Raw genomic sequence first — 20,364 nt, 5'->3', positions numbered from 1 at the left:
CTGCCTCAGCCTCCCGAGTAGCTGGCACTACAGATGCACGCCACCACGCCCGGCTGATTTTTGTATTTTTAGTAGAGATGGGGTTTCACTATGTTGGCCTGGATGGTCTTCAATCCCTGATGTCATGATCCGCCTGCCTTTGCTTCCCAAAGTGCTGGAATTACGTATGTCAGCCATTGCACGCGGCCCATTATTACTTTTTAAAAATTTTCCTTAAGGCAGGGCCCAATGGCTCACGCCTGTAATCCCAGCACTTTGGGAGGCCAAGGCAGGCGAATCACCAGAGATCAGGAGCTCAAGACCAGCCTGGCCAACATGATGAAACCCCGTCTCTACTAAAATTACAAAAAATTAGCCGGGTGTGGTGGCAGGCGCCTGTAATCCCAGCTACTCAGGAGGCTGAAGCAGGAGAATTGCTTGAACCCGGGAGGCGGAGGTTGCGGTGAGCTGAGATGGTGCCATTGCACTCCAGCCTGGGCAATAAGAGTGAAACTCTGTCTCGGAAAAAAAAAAAATTCTTTAAAATTATTATTATTTGTAGAGACGGGTCTGTTATGTTGCACAAGCTGGTCTTGAACTCTGGCCTGAAGCACTCCTTCTCCCTCGGGCTTGCAAAGTGCTAGCATTACAGTTGTGAGCCACTTCACCCGGCTCATTATGATTTCTTCTTTTGTTTGTTTGTTTTGAGATGGAGTCTTGCTCCATCGCCCAGACTGGAGTGCAATGGTGTGATCTCGGCTTACTGCAACCTCCACCTCCTGGGTTCAAGTAATTCTCCTGCCTCAGCCTCCCGAGCAGCTGGGATCACAGGCGTGCACCACCAAGCCTGGCTAATTTTTGTGTTTTTATTAAAGATGGGGTTTCACCACATTGGCCAGGCTGGTCTCGAACTTCTGACCTCAGGTGATCCACCTGCCTCAGCCTCCTAAATTGCTGGGATTACAGGTGTGAGCCGAGCCACCGTGCCCCACTGGTCCGGGCCCCACTTTAATCAATGGCACAGTCCTCACTCTGCCCCATTCCCCATGCTTGGGGTAGATGCCCCCTACAGTCGAACCCTAGAACCTAGCTCCCCTCTCAGGTTCCCTTCTCACCTCCCTGGATGGTGCAGTATCTGATCCTACCTGCTTCTTGAGGTATGTGACCTCCACGCTGGGCTCATCCCACAGCTCCAGAGGGATCCCCAGATCCACCTTCACCCCCTTCTGCACTAGGCCTTTCAGTGTTGCCATGGTCTGACTCTGACCCTGAGAGATTAAGAATTTGGCATCAGCCCAGCCCACCACCCCACCCCTCCCCTGCCTTCCCCTTTCTGCCATTTCAGTTTTGTCAACTGCTGGAGATTCACAGATGAGTCCCATGATGGTGAAATGATGGGCAGATAACCTCTGAAGGACCTCAGGGGATACAGATCTTTGTTTCTGAGACGTGGGGTCCTGCCCTGGGGAAGGGTCTGACCTTGGCATATCTCAGTGAGCCCATGCGCTCAGCGTGAACACTGTAGTCCAGGATCCGCTCACATAAATTCTCTAAGGCCTCTTCCAGCCTTGTCTCTCTGTGGAAAGAGAGGAAACAAAGATTCTCTGGATGCTGTAGGAACTCCCAGAGCTCCCTTGGGGGTTGGAAAGGGGAGGAGCACGAAGGACTCACGAAACACTGTAAGGCACGTGTCTCTTCCTCTTGCCTGTGTCCAGCACCTGCCCCAGCTCCAGCACCTCTCGAGATCGACCGGTGCGACTCAGCTCCCCCTGTAGCTCTGTGCTCAGCAGCTTACACACTGGTGGGGAGGAGAAATGTCCAGGGGAGGTGAAAGACAGACAAACACACCAGCCATTCATTCTGCAGATGACCTGAGGCAGCAGAGAATACAAGGGCAGACTCTGGAGCCAGACTGGCTGGATTGGAATCCTGGCTCAGCCATTTAGCAGCTGTATGGCAATCTTCCTGCTTGCTGTGCCTCGGTTTCTTCATCTTTAAAATGGGATAATAGGTCAGGAGCGGTGGCTCACGCCTGTAATCCCAGCACTTTGGGAGGCTGAGATGGGTGGATCACTTGAGGAGTTCGAGACCAGCCTGGCCAACATGGTGAAACTCCATCTCTACTAAAAATACAAAAACTAGCCAGGTGTGGTGGTGCACACCTGTAATAGCTAGTCGGGAGGTTGAGGCAGGAGAATCACTTGAACCCAGGAGGTGGAGGTTGCAGTGAGCTGAGATCCCACCACTGCACTCCAGCCCAGGCAACAAAGGAAGACTCCATCTCAAAAAAAGTAAAATATATAAAAAATAAATAGGCCAGTGTGATGACTCATGCCTGTAATTCCAACACTTTGGGAGGCCGAGGCAGGTGGATCATGAGGCCAAGAGATTGAGACCATCCTGGCCAACATGGTGATACCTTGTCTCTACTAAAACTACAAAAATTAGCTGGGCATGGTGGTGGGCACCTGTAATCCCAGCACTTGGAGGCTGAGGAGAGTGGGGCTCATGAGGCCAAGAGATTGAGACCATCCTGGCCAACATGGTGATACCTTGTCTCTACTAAAACTACAAAAATTGCTGAGTGTGGTGGTGCATGCCTATAATCCCAGCTACTTGGGAGGCTGAGGCAGGAGAATCGCTTAAACCCGGGAGGCGGAGGTTGCAGTGAGCTGAGATTGCACCACTGCACTCCAGCCTGGGCAACAGCATGAGACTCTGTCTCAAAAGAAAACAAAAATACATATATATATATATATATTATATATATATATGTATATAATAAATACAATGGGATAGTAGTATGTCCCTCATAGGAGTGTGATGAGGATTAAATAAATCAACATATATAAAGGCTGGCACATAGTGAGTACTGTATAAGTATTCACTGTTATCCTGCAGTTATTTATTGAGCTCCTTCTGTATGCATACTAACAATATAATAGACAGCAATAAAACCTATTATCTCTATCTACAGGTCTCTGTCAGTGTAGTTGGGACAGATAAACCAAGGATGACAAGATATGGTGAAGCTGGGCCTGAACTCATGGGCTCAAGTGATCCTCCCACCTTGGCCTTCCAAAGTGCTGGGTTTACAGATGTGAGCCACTGTGCCCAGGCCTGTGGGCTGTATTCCGATAGAAGGCCTGCAGAGGTGTTAAAACAAGGACTGATACAATTAGGTGATTAAGTCTGTTTTAAAAGATTGACAAGTCAGGGGGGAAGAGCGGGACAGGGAGGTGAAAGGAGACAGAGATGAGGACCAAGTCATGAGACTATCATGACTGCCTTTCATGATACTGAAATACAGTTTTGGGGGGATGAAGCGAAGAGAAAAAGAATCCAGGGAAGAAACGTAAAGCCAGGAGGGCAGCAAACTAGGGCATCAGGGCCAGTCCCCTTTCTCAAATGGGCCCCACACTAGTGCAGCTGTGGAAGGTGCTGCTTGCTGAAAAATCCATATAGTGCGCACCGTCTGCAAAGTCTCACCGGATGGGGAACCTGTCCTACTTGTGCGGCCTCCTTTTGTTTATGAGCTTCAAAGGCTGAGTTACTCACCCTCAAACCCCCTCAGGGGGGCGTGGGGCCTGTAATTTGGGAGCGTCTATGCTAGGGTAGGGCAGCGGATGTCCACAAGGCCTGAGCCTCACACCCGGCTCCTGCAGTCTCTGCAGATTAAGGTCTGGTGGCATGAGGGAAACACGCACTGAAGATGCTCTAAAAGTTGGCAGTCCAGGGCCGATGGTCCCTGAACTACAATTCCCACAATCCATTGGCGGAGGTGTCCAAGCCAGCCAAAAAAATGCAGGCGCTGTCTGGATGCAGCTTTGAGGTGGCACTACACGTTCGCTTCCTTGACCCCATCCAAATTCAGCCAAGCTCCACCAGAACCTCCCTCAAGCCTTCAAGGAGGTCGGGTGACCCACCCAATACAGTCCAGGATGTCCGGCCTAGAAGAAGGAGGTGTGGCCGGGCGATGCCCACAGGGGCTACCCCCTTCAAATACCTTCGCATTTGCTGGGCAAGCGTTCTGTGTCATCGTCCTCCTTCGGCATCCCAGCCCAAGCCCCGTGCACGGCCAAAAGGAAAAGCAATATTCCCAGTCGCACAGGTCGCATGACAAAGCGCCGTCCACAAACAACCACCGCTTGCCTTCAAACCAACTTCGGAGAGGCAGTGTGGGTCCTTTAAATTCCCAGCGGCTGGCGGCAACCTTAAAAAAAAATCCAGCCTGGCAAGGTCGGCGCATGCGCAAGATCAGCCCAACAGGGGTGCGGCCTCGTTGCTCCGGGTTTCCCTGCCTCCGTTTTGTGGCGCCTCTTGAAGGTCCTGGCAGCCGGGTAGTGAAGGAATACATTACACTAATTACACCAAGAGGGAGTGGTCCTTATATGTAGATGTAGAAACAAATTTTTAAAATATAATTTCATTCTGTAAGCCTAGAGGACTTATTCTGGCACGTGGAAGGGGCAGTGACTTGCTCTTCGGCTCTGCCAGGACCTGCTTCCAGGAGGGGGCGGGGCCAAGATGGCGCCGAGCGCCGGGTGAGCGGCGTCTCGGCGGCGGCTAGAGTTTTCCTGCTGCCCGCGCTCGGCTGGCGGGGGCGGGTCTGAGTGGTACCCGGGAGGAGACCCTTTGAAGGTCCCTTGTGGGGACTGGAAAGAGGACGGTTGGTTGTGTGTCTGTGCTCGTGGGGACCCCGTGTGTGTGCCTGCATTGGAGAGATGTTGCAGGAGATGGGGTGGGCTCTCTGAGCCTCATTTCGCGCTGCCCGGGGATCTTCGACCTGCTTCTCTGCTGGGATCTCGCTCAAGTTAACCCTCCCCTGGGACGCCTTCCTGCCGCCTCCACTGATCTGAGGAGATCCTGTGACTGTAGCGTGTTTTATGAGCCTTTACTGGCAGAGGGTACCGCCGGGTATTGAAGGATTCGTAGGAGTTCGCCAGGGAAGTGGGACACGACCGCCTCTTGTAAACCCGGCGCCAGGCACAGAGTATGTCTCGAATAATTGTGTTCCCTATAGATAAGACTTATAAAAGTGGGGAAAGAGCTCAGGGATGGTTTGAAAAGAACCAATTTCTTTTTCGGCCTCCCTCTTCCCATCCTTCCAGCACGGCCCCACCCTACTTGTGCTACTCCTGAACAGTATTGATGTTAATCTTCCTAATGTCCAGCTCCAAGTGTGCCACTTTTTTTTTTTTTTTTTTTTGAGACAGGGTACCCGTCTGTTGTCCAGGCTGTTGTGCAGTGGCACCATCTTGGCTCACTGCAGCCTCCAACTTCTCAGTAGTTCAAGCGATCCTCCCGCCTCAGCCGCCTAAGTAGCTGGGATGACCGGTTCACCCCACCACGCCCGTCTCATTTTTTAATTTTTGCAGAAATGGGGGTCTCACATGTTGACCAGTCTGTTTCAAACTTCTGGCCTCAAACGATCCCCCCACCTCTGCCTCCCAAAGTGCTGGGATTACAGGGGTGAGCTACCTCTCTTGGCTCCAATTTGCTTTTTTTTTTTTGAGACGGAGTCTCCCTCTGTCGCCCAGGCTGGAGTGCAGTGGCACGATCTCGGTTCACTGCAACCTCCACCTCCTGGGTTCAAGCGATTCTCCCACCTCAGCCTCTCAAGTAGCTTGAGTAGCTGGGACTACAGGCGCCCACCACCATGTCTGGTTAATTTTTGTGTTTTTACAAAAAGACAAAGTTTCACCATGTTGGCCAGGGTGGTCTTGAACTCCTGACCCCAGGTGATCTTTCCACCTTGGCCTCCCAAATTACAGGCGTGAGCCACTGCACCTGGCTCCACTTTGTTTTTAGCTACAGTGTAGGCTCAAAGCTTGGGCCTATGACCTATTAATAACAGTGATACCAAGTATTTACTGAGCACCAACATCTCTAAGCCTTACAACTAATTCATTTACTTCACAAATATTTATGATGTCCCAGGGCTCCTAGAATACATCAGTGAACATCATAAAGAGCTCTTTCGGCCGGGCACAGTGACTCACGCCTGTAATCCCAGCACTTTGGGAGGCCAAGGTGGGCGGATCACCTGAGGTCAGGAGTTCAAGACCAGCCTGAGCAACATGGTGAAACCCCGTCTCTACTAAAAATACAAAAATTAGCCAGGTGTGGTGGTGCATGCCTGTAATCCCAGCTACTCGGGAGGCTGAGACAGGAGGAGAATTGCTTGAACCTGGGAGGCGGAAGTTGCAGCAAGTGAAGATCGCGCCATTGCACTCCAGCCTGGACAACAAGAGTGATATTCTATCTCAAAAAAAAAAATAAATAAAGAAGAGCCCTGTTTACATGGTGGACAGAGACAGAATCTCGCTCTGTTGCCAGGCTGGAGTGCAGTGGTGCAACCTCTGCTCACTGCAACCTCTGCCTCCCAGGTTCAAGTGATTCTCCTGCCTCACCCTCCCGAGTGTCTGGGACTACAGGCACACGCCACCATGCCCGGCTAATTTTTGTATTTTCAGTACATACAGGGTTTAACCATGCTGGCCAGGATGGTCTCGATCTCTTGACTTCATGATCTGCCTGCCTTGGCCTCCCAAAGTGTTGGGATTACAGGCGTGAGCCACCGCACCAGGCCCAGAAGATGTTAAATGCTACGGAAAAGAAGAAGTGGGCTGCCGCCACTCTGAGGGCAGAGTGCAGAGTTAAATAGGGGGGTCAGGGTAGGCAGCTAATTAGACATTTGGGAAGAACATTCCAGGCAGAGGGAATGGAGCAAAAGCTATTAAGCAAGTGCATGCCTGGCAAGTTTAAGGAGCAGCCAGAAGGAATATGTGTCTGGATCAAAGTGGAAGAAGGAAGGAAGAGCGATCAGAGATATAGTGGGGAGAAGGCAAATTTTGAAGGGCTTTGTAGGACGTTATAAGGATTTTGTCTTTTTTTTTTTTTTGAGAAGGAGTCTTGCTTTGTCGCCCAGGCTGAAGTGCAGTGACACAGATCTTTGCTCACTGCAACCTCCGCCTCCTGGTTCGAGTGATTCTCCTGCCTCAGCCTCCTGACTAGCTGCAATTACAGCTGCCCGCCCATCTAATTTTTGTATTTTTAGTAGAGATAGGGTTTCACCAGGTTGGCCAGGCTGGTCTTGAACTCCTGACCTCAAGTGATCCGCCTGCCTTGGTCTCCCAAAATGCTAGGATTACAGGCGTGAGCCACTGTGCCCGGCCTGAGACAGGGTTTTGTTATGTTGCCCAGGCTGGTCAGGAATTTCTAAGCCTAAGCAGTCTTCCCACCTCACCCTCCCAAAGTGCAGAGATTACAGGCATGAGCTGAACCACTGCACCTGGCCATGATAAGGATTTCAGATTTTACTCTATGGCAAGTGGAGCACCATTATGAGGGTTTGAGCAAAGAAATGACAATCTGCTTTACAGTTTGACGGAAGCATTTTGGCTCTAACGTTAGGAATAGATGTAGAGAGAGGCAAGGATAGACACCGGGAGACATTGTTAGGAGGCTTTTGGAGTTACCCAGTGGATAGATGATGGTGACCTGGGCCAAGCAGTGGGAGCAGGGGAGTCAGGTTGGACTACCTGGTGGATTGATCGATTGATTGATTTTTGAGACAGTCTCGCTCTGTCGCCAGGCTGGAGTGCAGTGGCACCATCTTGGCTCACTGCAACCTCCGCTTCCCAGGTTCAAGCGATTCTCCTGCCTCAGCCTCCCGAGTAGCTGGTACTACAGGCACGTGCCACCATGCCCAGCTAATTTTTTGTATTTTTAGTAGAGATAGGATTTCACCATGTTGGCCAGGATGGTCTCGATCTCTTGACCTCATGATCCACCCGCCTCGGCCTCCCAAAGTGCTGTTATTACAGGCGTGAGCCACCGTGCCCAGTTGGATTTTTTTTAATCTTTTTTTTTGAGATGGAGTGTCTCTGTCGCCAAGGCTGGACAATCTCAACTCACTGCAACCTCTACCCTCCAGGTTCAAGTGATTCTCCTGCCTTAGCCTCCCAAGTAGCTGGGATTACAGGCACATGCCACTATGCCCAGCTAATTTTTCTATTTTTAGTAGAGACAGGGGTTTACCATGTTGCTCAGGCTGGTCTCAAACTCTTGACCTCAAGTGATCCACCCACTTTGGCCTCCCAAAGTGCTGGGATTACAGGCGTGAGCCACCACACCTGGCCTACCTGGTGGATTTGTTGTGAAGGCTCAGATAAGAACAAGTGTCTGGATGGATGGCATTACTGTGAAGATAAGGAAAGCTGAGCCTGGGCCAGGTAGTTCGACTCACGCCTTTAATTCCAACAGTTTGGGAGGCCAACGCTGGAGGATTGCTTGAGCCCAAGACTTCAAAATGCTGGGATTGAAGCCCTGAGGTGTAACAGAAAAAGATAGAAATCTGGGCTGGGCCTGCTGGCTCAGGGCTGTAATTCCAACACTTTGGGAGGCCGAAGCAGGAGGATTGTGTGAACCCAGCAATTCAAGACCAGACTGGGCAACATAGTGAGACTCTGTCTCTGCCCCTGCAAAAAATTGGCTGTGCACAGTGGTATACACCTATAGTCACAGCTACTTGGGAGGCTGAGGTGTGAGGATTGCTTGAGCCTGGGAGTTCCTGGGCTCTATCAGTCTTCATATCTCTGCCTCCTAAGTAGCTAGAACTATAGCCGTGTGCCTGCATACCCAACTAATTTTTGTATTTTTTGTACAGATGGGGTCTTGCTGTGTTGTCCAGGCTGGTTGTGAACTACTGGGCTCAAGTGATCCTCTACCTCGGGCTCCCAAAGTGTTGGAATTACAAGCATGAGCCACTAGGCCCAGTCCAGAGTTTTTTTTTTTTTTTTGAGACGGAGTCACCCTGGCTGGAGTGCAGTGGCATGATCTTGGTTCAGTGCAACCTCTGCCCTCTGGGTTCAAGTGATTCTCCTGCCTTAGCCTCTCTAGTAGCTAGGATTATAGGTGTGCACTACCACGCCCTGGTAATTTTTGTATTTTTAGTAGTGATGGGGTTTCTCCATGTTGGCCAGGCTGGTCTTGAATTCCTGACCTCAAGTGATCTGCCCACCTTGGCCTCCCAAAGTGCTGGTGGGATTACAGGTGTGGGCCACGGCACCTGGCACCAGCCCAGATTTCTATCTTTCTCTGTTACACCTCAGGGCTGACTCATGTGGGGATGGACAGAAGACACCATGAGTTCCTCCCCTCTCCCCACTGTCCTCCCTTTATTGGCCCCCTCCCCGTGTCTCACATTTCTTTTTTTTTTTTTTTTGAGACGGAGTATCGCTCTGTCGCCCAGGCTGGAGTGCAGTGGCCGGATCTCAGCTTACTGCAAACTCCGCCTCCTGGGTTCATGCCATTCTCCTGCCTCAGCCTTCCGAGTAGCTGGGACTGTAGGTGCCTGCCACCACACTTGGCTAATTTTTTGTTATTTTTAGTAGAGACGGAGTTTTACCATGTTAGCCAGGATGGTCTCGATCTCCTGACCTTGTGATCCGCCCGTCTCGGCCTCCCAAAGTGCTGGGATTACAGGCTTGAGCCACCGCGCCTGGCCTCACATTTCTTTTTCTTCTGCCTGCCCCATTCCTCTGCCAGGGTCTCCGTCTCTCCACTGGGGGCTTCATCCTTCCAGGGAGAAGAGGGACTCCAGAATGGCTGAGGAGAAGAAGCTGAAGCTTAGCAACACTGTGCTGCCCTCGGAGTCCATGAAGGTGGTGGCTGAATCCATGGGCATCGCCCAGATTCAGGAGGAGACCTGCCAGCTGCTGACGGATGAGGTCAGCTACCGCATCAAAGAAATCGCACAGGTGACCCAGCCCTTCTGTCCAGCTCCACATTGGGTCCAGGATGTCGCCCGGGGCCCCGTCCTTAGGATTTTGGGCTGATGTCTATTCTGTCACCCACCCCAGGATGCCTTGAAGTTCATGCACATGGGGAAGCGGCAGAAGCTCACCACCAGTGACATTGACTACGCCTTGAAGCTAAAGAATGTCGAGGTGATTTAGGGAGACAGGCAGGGGGCGGGTGATGGGGACAGGGCGATGGGGGCGGGTGATGGGGACAGGGCGATGGGGTCGGGGTGAGGCGCCATCCTTCAGCCAGGTCTCCTCTGGCTCCCTTCTCACCCGTGCCCCTCTCTCCTGCCACAGCCACTCTATGGCTTCCACGCCCAGGAGTTCATTCCTTTCCGCTTCGCCTCTGGTGGGGGCCGGGAGCTTTACTTCTACGAGGAGAAGGAGGTTGATCTGAGCGACATCATCAATACCCCTCTGCCCCGGGTGCCCCTGGACGTCTGCCTCAAAGGTTGGGGGAGGGGAGAGCAGGGTGGCAGGGAGGAGGGAAAGGAGGACAGATGCGTGTGGGTGTGAGTAGCCTCACAATAGAAGAAGAGCTCGGTGTGAGATCCCTGGGGAGTTGCAAGGGGAGCAGGAGTGGAAACATGCTTCGATAGCATGGAACAACTCCCCAGTGTCCATGTACGGCAATTCACCTTGACACCTGCCTTCCTTGCAGCTCATTGGCTGAGCATCGAGGGCTGCCAGCCAGCTATCCCTGAGAACCCACCCCCAGGTAACCTCCATGCTCCACCCTCTGGGTCTCTGGGTCCCTTTCTCCCTCCTTCCACCTTTTTTTTTTGAGATGGAGTCTCACTCTGTTGCCTGTGCTGGAGTGCAGGAGTGCTAGAGTGCAGGAGTGCTGGAGTGCTGGAGTGCAGTGGCACAATCTCGGCTCACTGCAACCTCTGCCTCCTGGGTTCACGCGATTGTTGTGTCTCAGCCTCCTGAGTAGCTGGGGCTACAGGCACACACCACCACGCCCAGCTAATTTTTTGTAATTTTAGTAGAGATGAGGTTTCACCATGTTGGCCAGGCTGGTCTCAAACTTCTGACCTGAGGTGATCCACCCGCCCTGGCCTCCCAAAGTGCTGGGATTACAGGCGTGAGCCACCACATCCAGCCTCCTCTCTTTACTTTTCCTGCTACTCTCGTCACGCCTCCCGCTGTGCCTGCTTTCCCACCAGCTCCCAAAGAGCAACAGAAGGCTGAAGCCACAGAACCTCTGAAGTCAGCCAAGCCAGGCCAAGAGGAAGACGGACCCCTGAAGGGCAAAGGTCAAGGGGCCACCGCAGCCGACGGCAAAGGTCAGTCCTAGGCCAGGCCTCTCTGGACTCTTGCCCAAAGCCACGTGGCCATTTGTTTCCTTTTTTTGTTTTTGAGACAGAGTTTCACTCTGTCACCCAGGCCGGAGTGTAGTGGCACAATCTCAGCTCACTGCAGCCTCCACCTCCTGGGTTCAAGCGATTCTCCTGCCTCAGCCTCCTGAGTAGCTGCGATTACAGGTGCCCACCACCACGCCCAGCTAATTTTTGAATTTTTTTTCAGTAGAGATAGGGTTTTGCTATGTAGGCCAGGCTGGTCTCAAACTCACCCTCATGTGATCCACCCGCCTTGGCCTCCCAAAGTGCTGGGATTACAGGTGTGAACCACCATGCCAAGCCTCCATGTAGCCATCTGTGAAGTGGCTGAGGTCAGGGCCAGAGAGCCCCAGAAAGGATGGGGAAGCCTAAGAAGAAGCCGAGTCTCCTGAGTCTCAGGAGAAGTGGAGGCTTAAGGTTCTTCTGTTACTGAGGTTTTTTCTGGAGCTTTCTTTGTCAGACCCACCTCTCCAATCACACAGGGAAAGAGAAGAAGGCACCGCCCTTGCTGGAGGGAGCCCCCTTGCGACTGAAGCCGCGGAGCATCCATGAGTTGTCTGTGGAGCAGCAGCTCTACTACAAGGAGATCACCGAGGCCTGTGTGGGCTCCTGCGAGGCCAAGAGGGCGGTGAGGGCCCCACCAGCCTGCCCTGGCCCTGAGACTCCTCGTCCTGGGGGTCCTATGAGTTGTTCCCCACATCTTATCCCCACCTGACTGGCTTCCCTCCTCCCACAGGAAGCCCTGCAAAGCATTGCCACGGACCCCGGGCTGTATCAGATGCTGCCACGGTTCAGTACCTTCATCTCGGAAGGGGTGAGAGCATGAGGTTCCACCGTGCAGGGACGGCAGTGGAAGCTCCTGTGAGGGTCTCCCTGCCCCATACCCAGCACTTCTCCCTCCCACAGGTCCGTGTGAATGTGGTTCAGAACAACCTGGCCCTACTCATCTACCTGATGCGTATGGTGAAGGCGCTGATGGACAACCCCACGCTCTATCTAGAAAAATACGTGAGTGGTCCCGCCCACCTTCCCTTCCAGGGACTAGGGACCCTGCTGCCACCAACAGGAAGTCAGTGGTCAGCAGTGGCTCACACTTGGAATCCCAGCAACTTTGGAGGCCGAGGTGGGAGGATCGCTTGAGCTCAGGAGTTTGAGGACAGCCTGAGGATAGTAGTAGGACTACTGTCTCTACAAAAAAAAATCACAAAAACAAAATTAGCCAGGCATGGTGGTGCATGCCTGTGGTCCCAGCTACCTGGGAAGCTGAGATGGGAGGATTGCTTCAGCCTGGATGATTGAAGCTGCAGTGAGCCATGATTGTGCCCCTGCACACCAGCCTGGGTGACACAGTGAGACTGTCTCAAACAAACAAAACCAGAATGAGCTGCCCCGCCCTTCTCCCTCAGGTCCATGAGCTGATTCCGGCTGTGATGACCTGCATCGTGAGCAGACAGCTGTGCCTGCGACCAGATGTGGACAATCACTGGGCACTCCGAGACTTTGCTGCCCGCCTGGTGGCCCAGATCTGCAAGCATTTTAGCACAACCACTAACAACATCCAGTCCCGGATCACCAAGACCTTCACCAAGGTGAGCCAGGGAAACTTGAGCACCATTTGTTTCATCACTGGCCACCTCTGGTTGGGGGAAGTCACACTGGAAACAAGGGCAGAGAGAAGAGGGACTGGAACTTGTGGGGGTCTAAGGGTCTTCAGGCTTGTCTGTAATGCCTTTTTTTTTTTTTTTTTGAGATGGAGTCTCACTCTTGCCCAGGCTGGAGTGCAGTGGTGCGATCTCTGCTCATGGCACCCTCTGCCTCCTGGGTTCAAGCAATTCTCCTGCCTCAGCCTCCTGAGTACTTGGGATTACAGGTGCCTGCAGCCATAACTGGCTAATTTATTTATTTATTTATTTTTTGAGACGGAGTTTTGCTCTTGTTGTCCAGGCTGGAGTGCAATGATCCGATCTCGGCTCACTGCAACCTCCACCTCCCGGGTTCCAACGATTCTCTTGCCTCAGCCTCCTGAGTAGCTGGGATTACAGGCATGTGCCACCACACCCAGCTAATTTTGTATTTTTAGTAGAGACGGGGTTTCTCCATGTTGGTCAGGCTGGTCTAGAACTCCCGACCTCAGGTGATCTGCCTGCCTCGGCCTCCCAAAGTGCCAGGATTACAGGTGTGAGCCACTGCGCCTGGCCACAACTGGCTAATTTTTGTGTTTTTAGTAGAGACAGGGTTTCACCATGTTGACTAGGCTGGTGTCGAACTCCTGACCTCAGGTGATCTGCCTGCCTCAGCCTCCCAAAGTACTGGGATTACAGGCGTGAGCCACCGCACCTGGCCTCACTGTCATGTCTTAATGATTTACAAGGAAAATGTCTATGAAAGACATGGGTCCCTATCAATCATCCTTTTAGACCCCTTCATCTTAGTTTATTTCCTTTCCCTTACAGAGCTGGGTGGACGAGAAGACGCCCTGGACGACTCGTTATGGCTCCATCGCAGGCTTGGCTGAGCTGGGACACGATGTTAGGCCTCTGGGAGGAAGAAATGGGGGAGGGGACGCAGTCATGAGGTTATAGAGGGCGCTGTGCCCCCACCTGGGAGACCCTGGTGACCCTCTGGCTTTGGCTTCTCCCTTTCCCTTCCAACAGGTTATCAAGACTCTGATTCTGCCCCGGCTGCAGCAGGAAGGGGAGCGGATCCGCAGTGTTCTGGATGGCCCTGTGTTGAGCAACATTGACCGCATTGGAGCAGACCATGTGCAGAGCCTTCTGCTGGTAACCGAAGCCCCTGTCCTTGCATCTGCGCCCCCGACCCCCTGAGAGACAGGTGACGTTTAGCAAGCATATGGTGTATTTTATTCACCTACTCCCATCTTTGCCTCCTGTTTTCAGAACATACTGCAGAGTCTGATACTATTTTACAGATGGAAAGACTGAGACTCAAGCTGAGTAAAATATAAGGGGTCTGGCTGGGCATGGTGGCTCATGCCTGTAATCCCAGCACTTTGGGAGGCTGAGGTGGGTGGATCACACGAGGTCAGGAGTTCGAGACCATCCTGGCTAACATGGTGAAACCCCGTCTCTACTAAAAATACAAAAAATTAGCTGGGCGAGGTGGTGGGTGCCTCTTTTCCTAGCTACTCAGGAGGCTGAGGCAGGAGAATGGCATGAACCTGGGGGGCGGAGCGGAGATCGCGCCACTACACTTTAGCCTGGACGACAGCACAAGACTGCATCTCCAAAAAAAAAAAAAAAAGAAATAAGGGGGCTGGGCGTGACAGCTTCTGCCTGTAATCCCAGCACTCTGGGAGCCTAGGAGTGAGGCCAGCCTGGGCAATGTAGCGAGACCCCGCCTACAAAAAACAAAAAGCTGGGAGTGGTGACGTGTACCTGTGGTCCCAACTACTAGAGAGGCCAAGGTGGGAGCATTGCTTGAACCCAGGAGTTCAAGGCTGCAGTGAGCTATAATCGTGCCACTGCACTCCAGCCTGGGTTACAGAGGGAGACCACCACTCCCCCAAAAAGAAAGAAGGGCTCACGTGCTCAGCCTTTGGCATTTGGACCATCCTTCCCCAATGCTCCTGTGTTACTGTGTGGTCTTCTCTGTACAAGGCAAATGCCCTCTTGATTAACTGTTCTGCCACAGTATTTAGCAAGTTCATTCACATGTTAGTGCCCATGTTTTCATTTTTTTTTTTTCTCTTTTTTGAGATGGGAGTCTCACCCTGTAACCCAGGCTGGAGTGCAGTGGCACGATCTCAGGCTCACTGCAACCTCTGCCTCTCAGGTTCAAGCAATTCTTGTGCCTCAGCCTCCCGAGTAGCTGGGACCACAGGCATGTGCCACCATGCCTGGCTAATTTTTTGTATTTTTAGTAGAGACAGGGTTTCACCATGTTGGCCAGGCTGGTCTCGAACTCCTGACTTCAGGTGGTCTGCCAGCCTCAGTCTCCCAAAGTGCTGGGATTACAGGCATGAACCACCACGCCCAGCCATTCTTTTTTTTTTTTTTCTGAGTCTCACTCCGTAACCAGCTGGAGTGCAGTGATGCAACCTCTGCTCACTTCAACCTCCACCACCTGGGTTCAAGCATTCTAGTACCTCAGCCTCCCTGGTAGCTGGGACTATAGGTGCGTGCCACCATGCCTGGCTAGTTTTTGTATTTTTAGTGGAGACAAGGTTTCTCCATTCGAGCCAGGCTAGTCTCACACTCTTGACCACAAGTGATCCGCCCGCCTCAGCCTCCCAAGTGCTAGGATACAGGCGTGAGATGCCACACCTGGCCCCGTGCCCATCTTTTGTTTTGAGAAAGCCCACAGTGTTCTGTATACACACTAACAGCTCAGCATAGTTTAGCCTCCATCAGAGGCACTGAGATGATAAGGAATGTCCTTTTTTATTGCATCCGCAAGGCTCTTCTCAGAGTGTCACCAGCCCTCCCTCTACCTGGCTTTTTTTTTCTGTCCGCAGAAACACTGTGCCCCTGTTCTGGCAAAGCTGCGCCCACCGCCTGACAATCAGGATGCCTACCGGGCAGAATTCGGGTCCCTTGGGCCTCTCCTCTGCTCCCATGTGGTCAAGGCTCGGGCCCAGGCTGCTTTGCAGGCTCAGCAGGTCAACAGGACCACTCTGACCATCACACAGGTCTGTGGCCGGGTGGGGAGGAGGAATAGGAAGCGGAGGAGGACCCCAGTGTGGGATGGGCATTCACACAGCCACGTGGGCCCCGAGTCAGCAGTCTCAGGGCAACCAGGCCCCGAGTGAGGATGCCCTAGCCCCAGTGAGAGCCACTGAGGAAGAGCAAGGGGAGCCCAGGCCTCTCCCTTCAGACTCTTCTTAGTAGATGCTGCCACGTCCCCTTTCCTCTTCTCCCCACAGCCCCGGCCCACGCTGACCCTCTCGCAGGCCCCGCAGCCTGGCCCTCGCACCCCTGGCTTGCTGAAGGTTCCTGGCTCCATCGCACTTCCTGTCCAGACACTGGTGTCTGCACGAGCAGCTGCCCCACCACAGCCTTCCCCTCCTCCAACCAAGTTTATTGTAATGTCGTCGTCCTCCAGCGCCCCATCCACCCAGCAGGTATGCAGAGCTGTGTGGGACAGGGAGCATCTGGACGGCCCAGGTTGCCTCAGAGCACCCTGGGGAGGCCCAGGAGTAGAGCACAGTCCTCTCTGGGCCCAAAGTCAGGAGCTGAAAGAGGCACCCACCATGGTCCTGCAGGGCCGTAGCTGCCCTGCATGAGCAAGGTCTCCAGCCATAGCTGTCTACGGGGTCAACTACAGGAACAACTTGTTCAGGCAGGGAGCAAGTGAAGTGCCCCCTGCCAGGCCTCTGAGGGGCAGGGAGGGCACAGGGCAAGCGGACCTGCTTTTCCTTTCTATCCAGGTCCTGTCCCTCAGCACCTCAGCCCCTGGCTCAGGTTCTACCACCACCTCGCCTGTCACCACCACCGTCCCCAGTGTGCAGCCCATCGTCAAGCTGGTCTCCACCGCCACCACCGCACCCCCCAGCACTGCTCCCTCTGGTCCCGGGAGTGTCCAGAAGTATATCGTGGTCTCACTTCCCCCAACAGGGGAGGGCAAAGGAGGCCCCGTTTCCCATCCTTCTCCAGTTCCTCCACCAGCATCATCCCCCTCCCCACTCAGCGGCAGTGCCCTCTGCGGGGGGAAGCAGGAAGCTGGGGACAGTCCCCCTCCAGCTCCAGGGACTCCAAAAGCGAATGGCTCCCAGCCCCCCAACTCTGGCTCCCCTCAGCCTGCTCCGTGATGCTCCACCTGCCAGCCCCCGGATTCCCACACATGCAGACATGTACACACGTGCATGCATACTAAGCGGAAGGAGGTTGTAGATTGCTTCCTTCGTGTCACTTTCTTTTTAGATATTGTACAGTCAGTTCCTCAGAATAAAAGTTTGGTTTGTAAGTTCCGATCCACTGCAGTCCTTCCTGCATCAGATACCACAGAAAGGCTGGGCCCACTGCCCGCTCCTGGTCTCTCGGGACTGAGGACTCTTCCTGCCCAGGTTGAGAGTCCCAAGACCAGGAGGCTGGAAAAGAAAAAGACTGTCCTTCCGTGGGACAAACTGCCGCCTTGGCTGCCGTGTCCTCGTTTGGGGAGCCTCAGATCCGAATGACGTAGGCATCGCTGTGGCTTAGGTGTCGCACCCACTTGTGGGGGTTGGCATTACCGCATGGCCTGAAGGCCAGCCTGAGGAATCGAACCTGGAGGCCAGAGCACGTGTGCCGGGGAAGCTCAAAGGAGAGACTGGCGGGGCCCAGACCCAGAGGAGGGGCCGAGGTGGAGAGCCCATGGCTGGGAGGTCCTGGGGGCCCTGGGACGTCCATCTGTGAGGGGCGGAGGCAGGGGGAGGAAAGAGGGCAGAAAGCTGACCACGCTGCGGGGACGAGGCAGCACTGCTTCGGGAGGGTGGGGTGGCCGTTAAATGACGGTGGGAGGAGAGGGGCTGGGGGTCCACGGCGAATACCTGGAAAAGGCCCGAGAGTTGAGAGCCTCCTTGCACCCGAGGCAGGTCCCAGCGAAGGGCTCCCTCCGCCAGCTCGGCCTTCTGCTCTGGGCTGCTCAGCTCCTGAGACAGGCTGGAGTTTGGAGAGGGAAGGTGCTGGGCTTGGAGCCTTCTTGGGGCAGGCCCGTCGTGCTGAGCTCACTCTCTCCCCAGGAATCTCCCCGTGGTGGGTGCACACACTCACCTGACCACCCCTCGAGGCAGGGGGAGGTGCAGCCTGACATTGAGGGCTTGGCTACAGAGGAGACAGGAACAAAGTCAGCCCCAGGAAGGCATGGTCCCTTGTCCTGTTCCTCTTCAATGTCACAACAGGATTTCAGCACAGGTGTCCCCCACCTTCCCAAATGCTACAGCCTCTACCTTAACTGGATTCTGAGGCTGGCAGCTGCATCTGAAGGGAGAAGTAGCAGGTGCCCTGGCCCTGTCTCCTGTCCCACAGAGCTGAACTCGGCCAGGCGCCAGCCTCACTCTTACCTCTTCGAGGGCAGGTCGCATCGCAACTTCAGATAAACCTGGAGCCTGGATGAGAGGGTAAAACACCATGACTCAGGCCATCGCCTACTGGCATCTCACCATTCCTCACTAGGGGCCTCCATGCGGGGCTGTGTGGGTATGGGCTGTACCCCCAAGAGAGAAAAGGGCTGAAGTCCAGCCCAACTCCATTAGCCAAAGCTTTTCCCCTTTTTTTCTCAGAGTGACAGGGTCTCGCTATATTGCCCAGGCTGGTCTGGAGCTCCTGGGCTCAAGTGATCCTCCCGCCTCAGCCTCCCAAAGTGCTAGGATTACAGGTGTGAGCCACCACGCCCAGCCCAAGCCTTTTTCCAATTTGCACTCCATCACCACTACCACCACCCCCACTCTGCAGTGAGTCTTGGGAACATACAGGTCTTGGCTTGGGTTCCAAGGTAGTTCTAGAACCCAGGAAATGGTCTCACCTGCCTGAGCCTCGGTCCCACTGCACAGAGGGGAAGAGCCGGAAGGGGAGCGGTGAGGGGAGGTCATCGGAGAGTTGGTACCGCATCACAGTCAGCTGAGAGACCAGAGAGCAACAAGGTTAGTTTGGTCTCATGCCCCCACTGCCCCCTTTCCCATGGTGGATGGAATTTATGAGGCCACCCCAACCCTGACCTCGCCCTGAGGTGGTTGCAAGCGGAGGATTCGATGAGACTCAAACTCGTCCAGATTCACAGAGCTGTGAAACGAGACTTCATCGACCCGGATTCCTGGCCCATAACCTGGAAAGAAAGAGACTTCTCTCCTGACCCATGTTTTGGGAGAGAAGCAAGAAGCGGGGAGGCTCCATCTCTGACTTCTCTCCATGAACTCTCCGGCAATGACCTACTCCAAGGGGAGAAAGACCCACTTTCTCCTCACCTCTCAGCTCTGACTTCCCCACACAAAACTCTTCCGTCAAGCCAATGCGCATCTCTGTTGGAGGAGACAACATCAGGGGAGCTCAGCAAACTCCACGGTTTAAGACACCAAGGAACCTGCCCTAACCCCAACCTGGGTCCCGCCTGCAGAGGCCTCACCAGAGCCGCTGGGAAGGAAACTCTTGAGCCGAATCTCTCCCTGCACATCCACCTTCAGCAGGGAGCCCTGAGAGGCAGGGGGATCAAGGTTAGAGTCTTTTTTTTTTTTTTTTTGAAGACAGAGTCTCGCTCTGTCGCCCAGGCTGGCAGCGGTGTGATCTCGGCTCACTGCAACCTCCACCTCCCAGGGTCAAGAGAGTCTCCTGCCTCAGCCTCACAAGTAGCTGGGATTACAGATGTCTGCCACCATGCATGGCTAATTTTTGTATTTTTAGTAGAGATGGAGTTTCACCATGTTGGCCAGGGTAGTCTCAAACTCCTAACCTTAAGTGATCCACCCACCTCGGCCTGCCAAAGTACTAGGATTACAGGCATGAGCCACTGTGCCCTACCTTTTTTTTGTTTTGTTTTTTTAAAGAGATAGGGTCTTGCTCTGTCACCCAGGCTAGAGTGCAGTGGCTCAACCTCGGCTCACTGCAGCCTCAACCTCCTAGGCTTAAGTGATCCTGCTGCCTCAGCCTCCGAAGTAGCTGGGACAGCAGGTGTACACCATCATGCCTGGGTAACTTGTTTATTTGTATTTTTTGTAGGGACGGGGTCTGGCTACGTTGCCCAGGCTGGTTTCAAACTCCTGGCCCCAAGTAATTCTTCCACCTTGGCCTCCCAAAGCACTGGGATTACAAACATGAGCCGCTGTGTGGCCGTTGCTGGGAGTCTTAACCACCCCACCATGTTTCTCAAGTCCCATTTGTCCTCAGCTCCAGGTTTGGGAGCTCAAACTTACATTAGATGCTATCAGTACAGACAATCTCTCGACCACATCCAAAAAAACTTCATTCTTTTGGCTCTGAGAAAGAGAGAGGATTTGGATGGTTGGAAGCAGAATAGCCTATGTTCTGAAATGGACAGACAGGGAGAAACGAAAGGACAGTCAAAGCTACAGCTCTAGGGTGGGGACATGGGTGATGGAAGGGATACCCACATTTAGGGGAGGTGGGAGATGTGCCAAGATCTTTTTTTTTTGTTTTTGAGACGGAGTCTCGCTCTGTCACCCGGGCTGGAGTGCAGTGGCCGGATCTCAGCTCACTGCAAACTCTGCCTCCTGGGTTTACGCCATTCTCCTGCCTCAGCCTCCCGAGTAGCTGGGACTACAGGCGCCCGCCACCTCGCCCAGCTAG

General features: G+C 53.6%; 2 protein-coding genes across 10 annotated transcripts in view; one reads left to right on the top strand and one right to left on the bottom strand.

The window, feature by feature from the left end:
• Positions 1–3,799: 3,799 nt before the first annotated feature.
• TAF6 (TAF6 RNA polymerase II, TATA box binding protein (TBP)-associated factor, 80kDa) lies at positions 3,800–17,057 on the top strand. Of its 6 annotated transcripts, none has more exons than XM_011943872.1 (15): positions 3,800–4,152; positions 9,532–9,743; positions 9,846–9,932; positions 10,086–10,239; positions 10,450–10,506; positions 10,958–11,077; positions 11,614–11,759; positions 11,868–11,945; positions 12,038–12,139; positions 12,538–12,720; positions 13,585–13,659; positions 13,786–13,911; positions 15,606–15,779; positions 16,014–16,211; positions 16,518–17,057. In XM_011943872.1, the coding sequence occupies exons 1-15, from the start codon at positions 3,921–3,923 to the stop codon at positions 16,896–16,898; spliced, it is 2,325 nt and encodes a 774-aa protein (XP_011799262.1). In that variant the 5' UTR covers positions 3,800–3,920; the 3' UTR covers positions 16,899–17,057. The 6 variants fall into 6 exon arrangements, with proteins under 6 accessions (XP_011799262.1, XP_011799263.1, XP_011799265.1 ...); XM_011943873.1 differs by having other exon boundaries at positions 3,800–4,142; positions 9,527–9,743; positions 16,518–17,053; XM_011943875.1 differs by lacking the exon at positions 3,800–4,152 and adding an exon at positions 4,270–4,972.
• AP4M1 (adaptor-related protein complex 4, mu 1 subunit) overlaps positions 13,540–20,364 on the bottom strand; it is a 9,406-nt gene continuing 2,581 nt past the window's right edge. Inside the window, exons 7-16 of one of the 4 annotated variants that reach the window (XM_011943880.1) lie at positions 19,971–20,033; positions 19,187–19,253; positions 19,029–19,082; positions 18,783–18,889; positions 18,590–18,684; positions 18,129–18,173; positions 17,839–17,889; positions 17,616–17,727; positions 17,221–17,475; positions 13,540–13,668 (exon numbers count right to left, since the gene is read on the bottom strand). In XM_011943880.1, coding sequence (XP_011799270.1) covers positions 17,251–17,475; positions 17,616–17,727; positions 17,839–17,889; positions 18,129–18,173; positions 18,590–18,684; positions 18,783–18,889; positions 19,029–19,082; positions 19,187–19,253; positions 19,971–20,033 — 819 coding nt within the window. In that variant the 3' untranslated portion in view covers positions 13,540–13,668; positions 17,221–17,250. Of the gene's footprint in view, positions 13,669–16,949; positions 17,476–17,615; positions 17,728–17,838; positions 17,890–18,128; positions 18,174–18,589; positions 18,685–18,782; positions 18,890–19,028; positions 19,083–19,186; positions 19,254–19,970; positions 20,034–20,364 lie in introns of those variants that run through there. The other 3 variants (XM_011943879.1, XM_011943882.1, XM_011943878.1) reach the window with 3 other exon arrangements.

The sequence above is a fragment of the Colobus angolensis genome, unplaced genomic scaffold (assembly GCF_000951035.1).
Source record: "Colobus angolensis palliatus isolate OR3802 unplaced genomic scaffold, Cang.pa_1.0 Scaffold222, whole genome shotgun sequence".
Classification (NCBI taxonomy): Eukaryota; Metazoa; Chordata; class Mammalia; order Primates; family Cercopithecidae; genus Colobus; species Colobus angolensis.
This window is presented reverse-complemented; position numbering and strand designations above follow the sequence as displayed.

What these genes read in the sequence shown, in the direction of transcription:
- TAF6 (XM_011943872.1), top strand. Translation starts at nt 3,921, where the DNA reads ATGTCCGGCCTAGAAGAAGGAGGTGTGGCCGGGCGATGCCCACAGGGG. An exon ending in CCTGGACGTCTGCCTCAAAG is followed by an intron (nt 10,240 to 10,449) that starts GTTGGGGGAGGG and finishes CCTTCCTTGCAG; the next exon opens with CTCATTGGCTGAGCATCGAG. An exon ending in CCTGCGAGGCCAAGAGGGCG is followed by an intron (nt 11,760 to 11,867) that starts GTGAGGGCCCCA and finishes CTCCTCCCACAG; the next exon opens with GAAGCCCTGCAAAGCATTGC.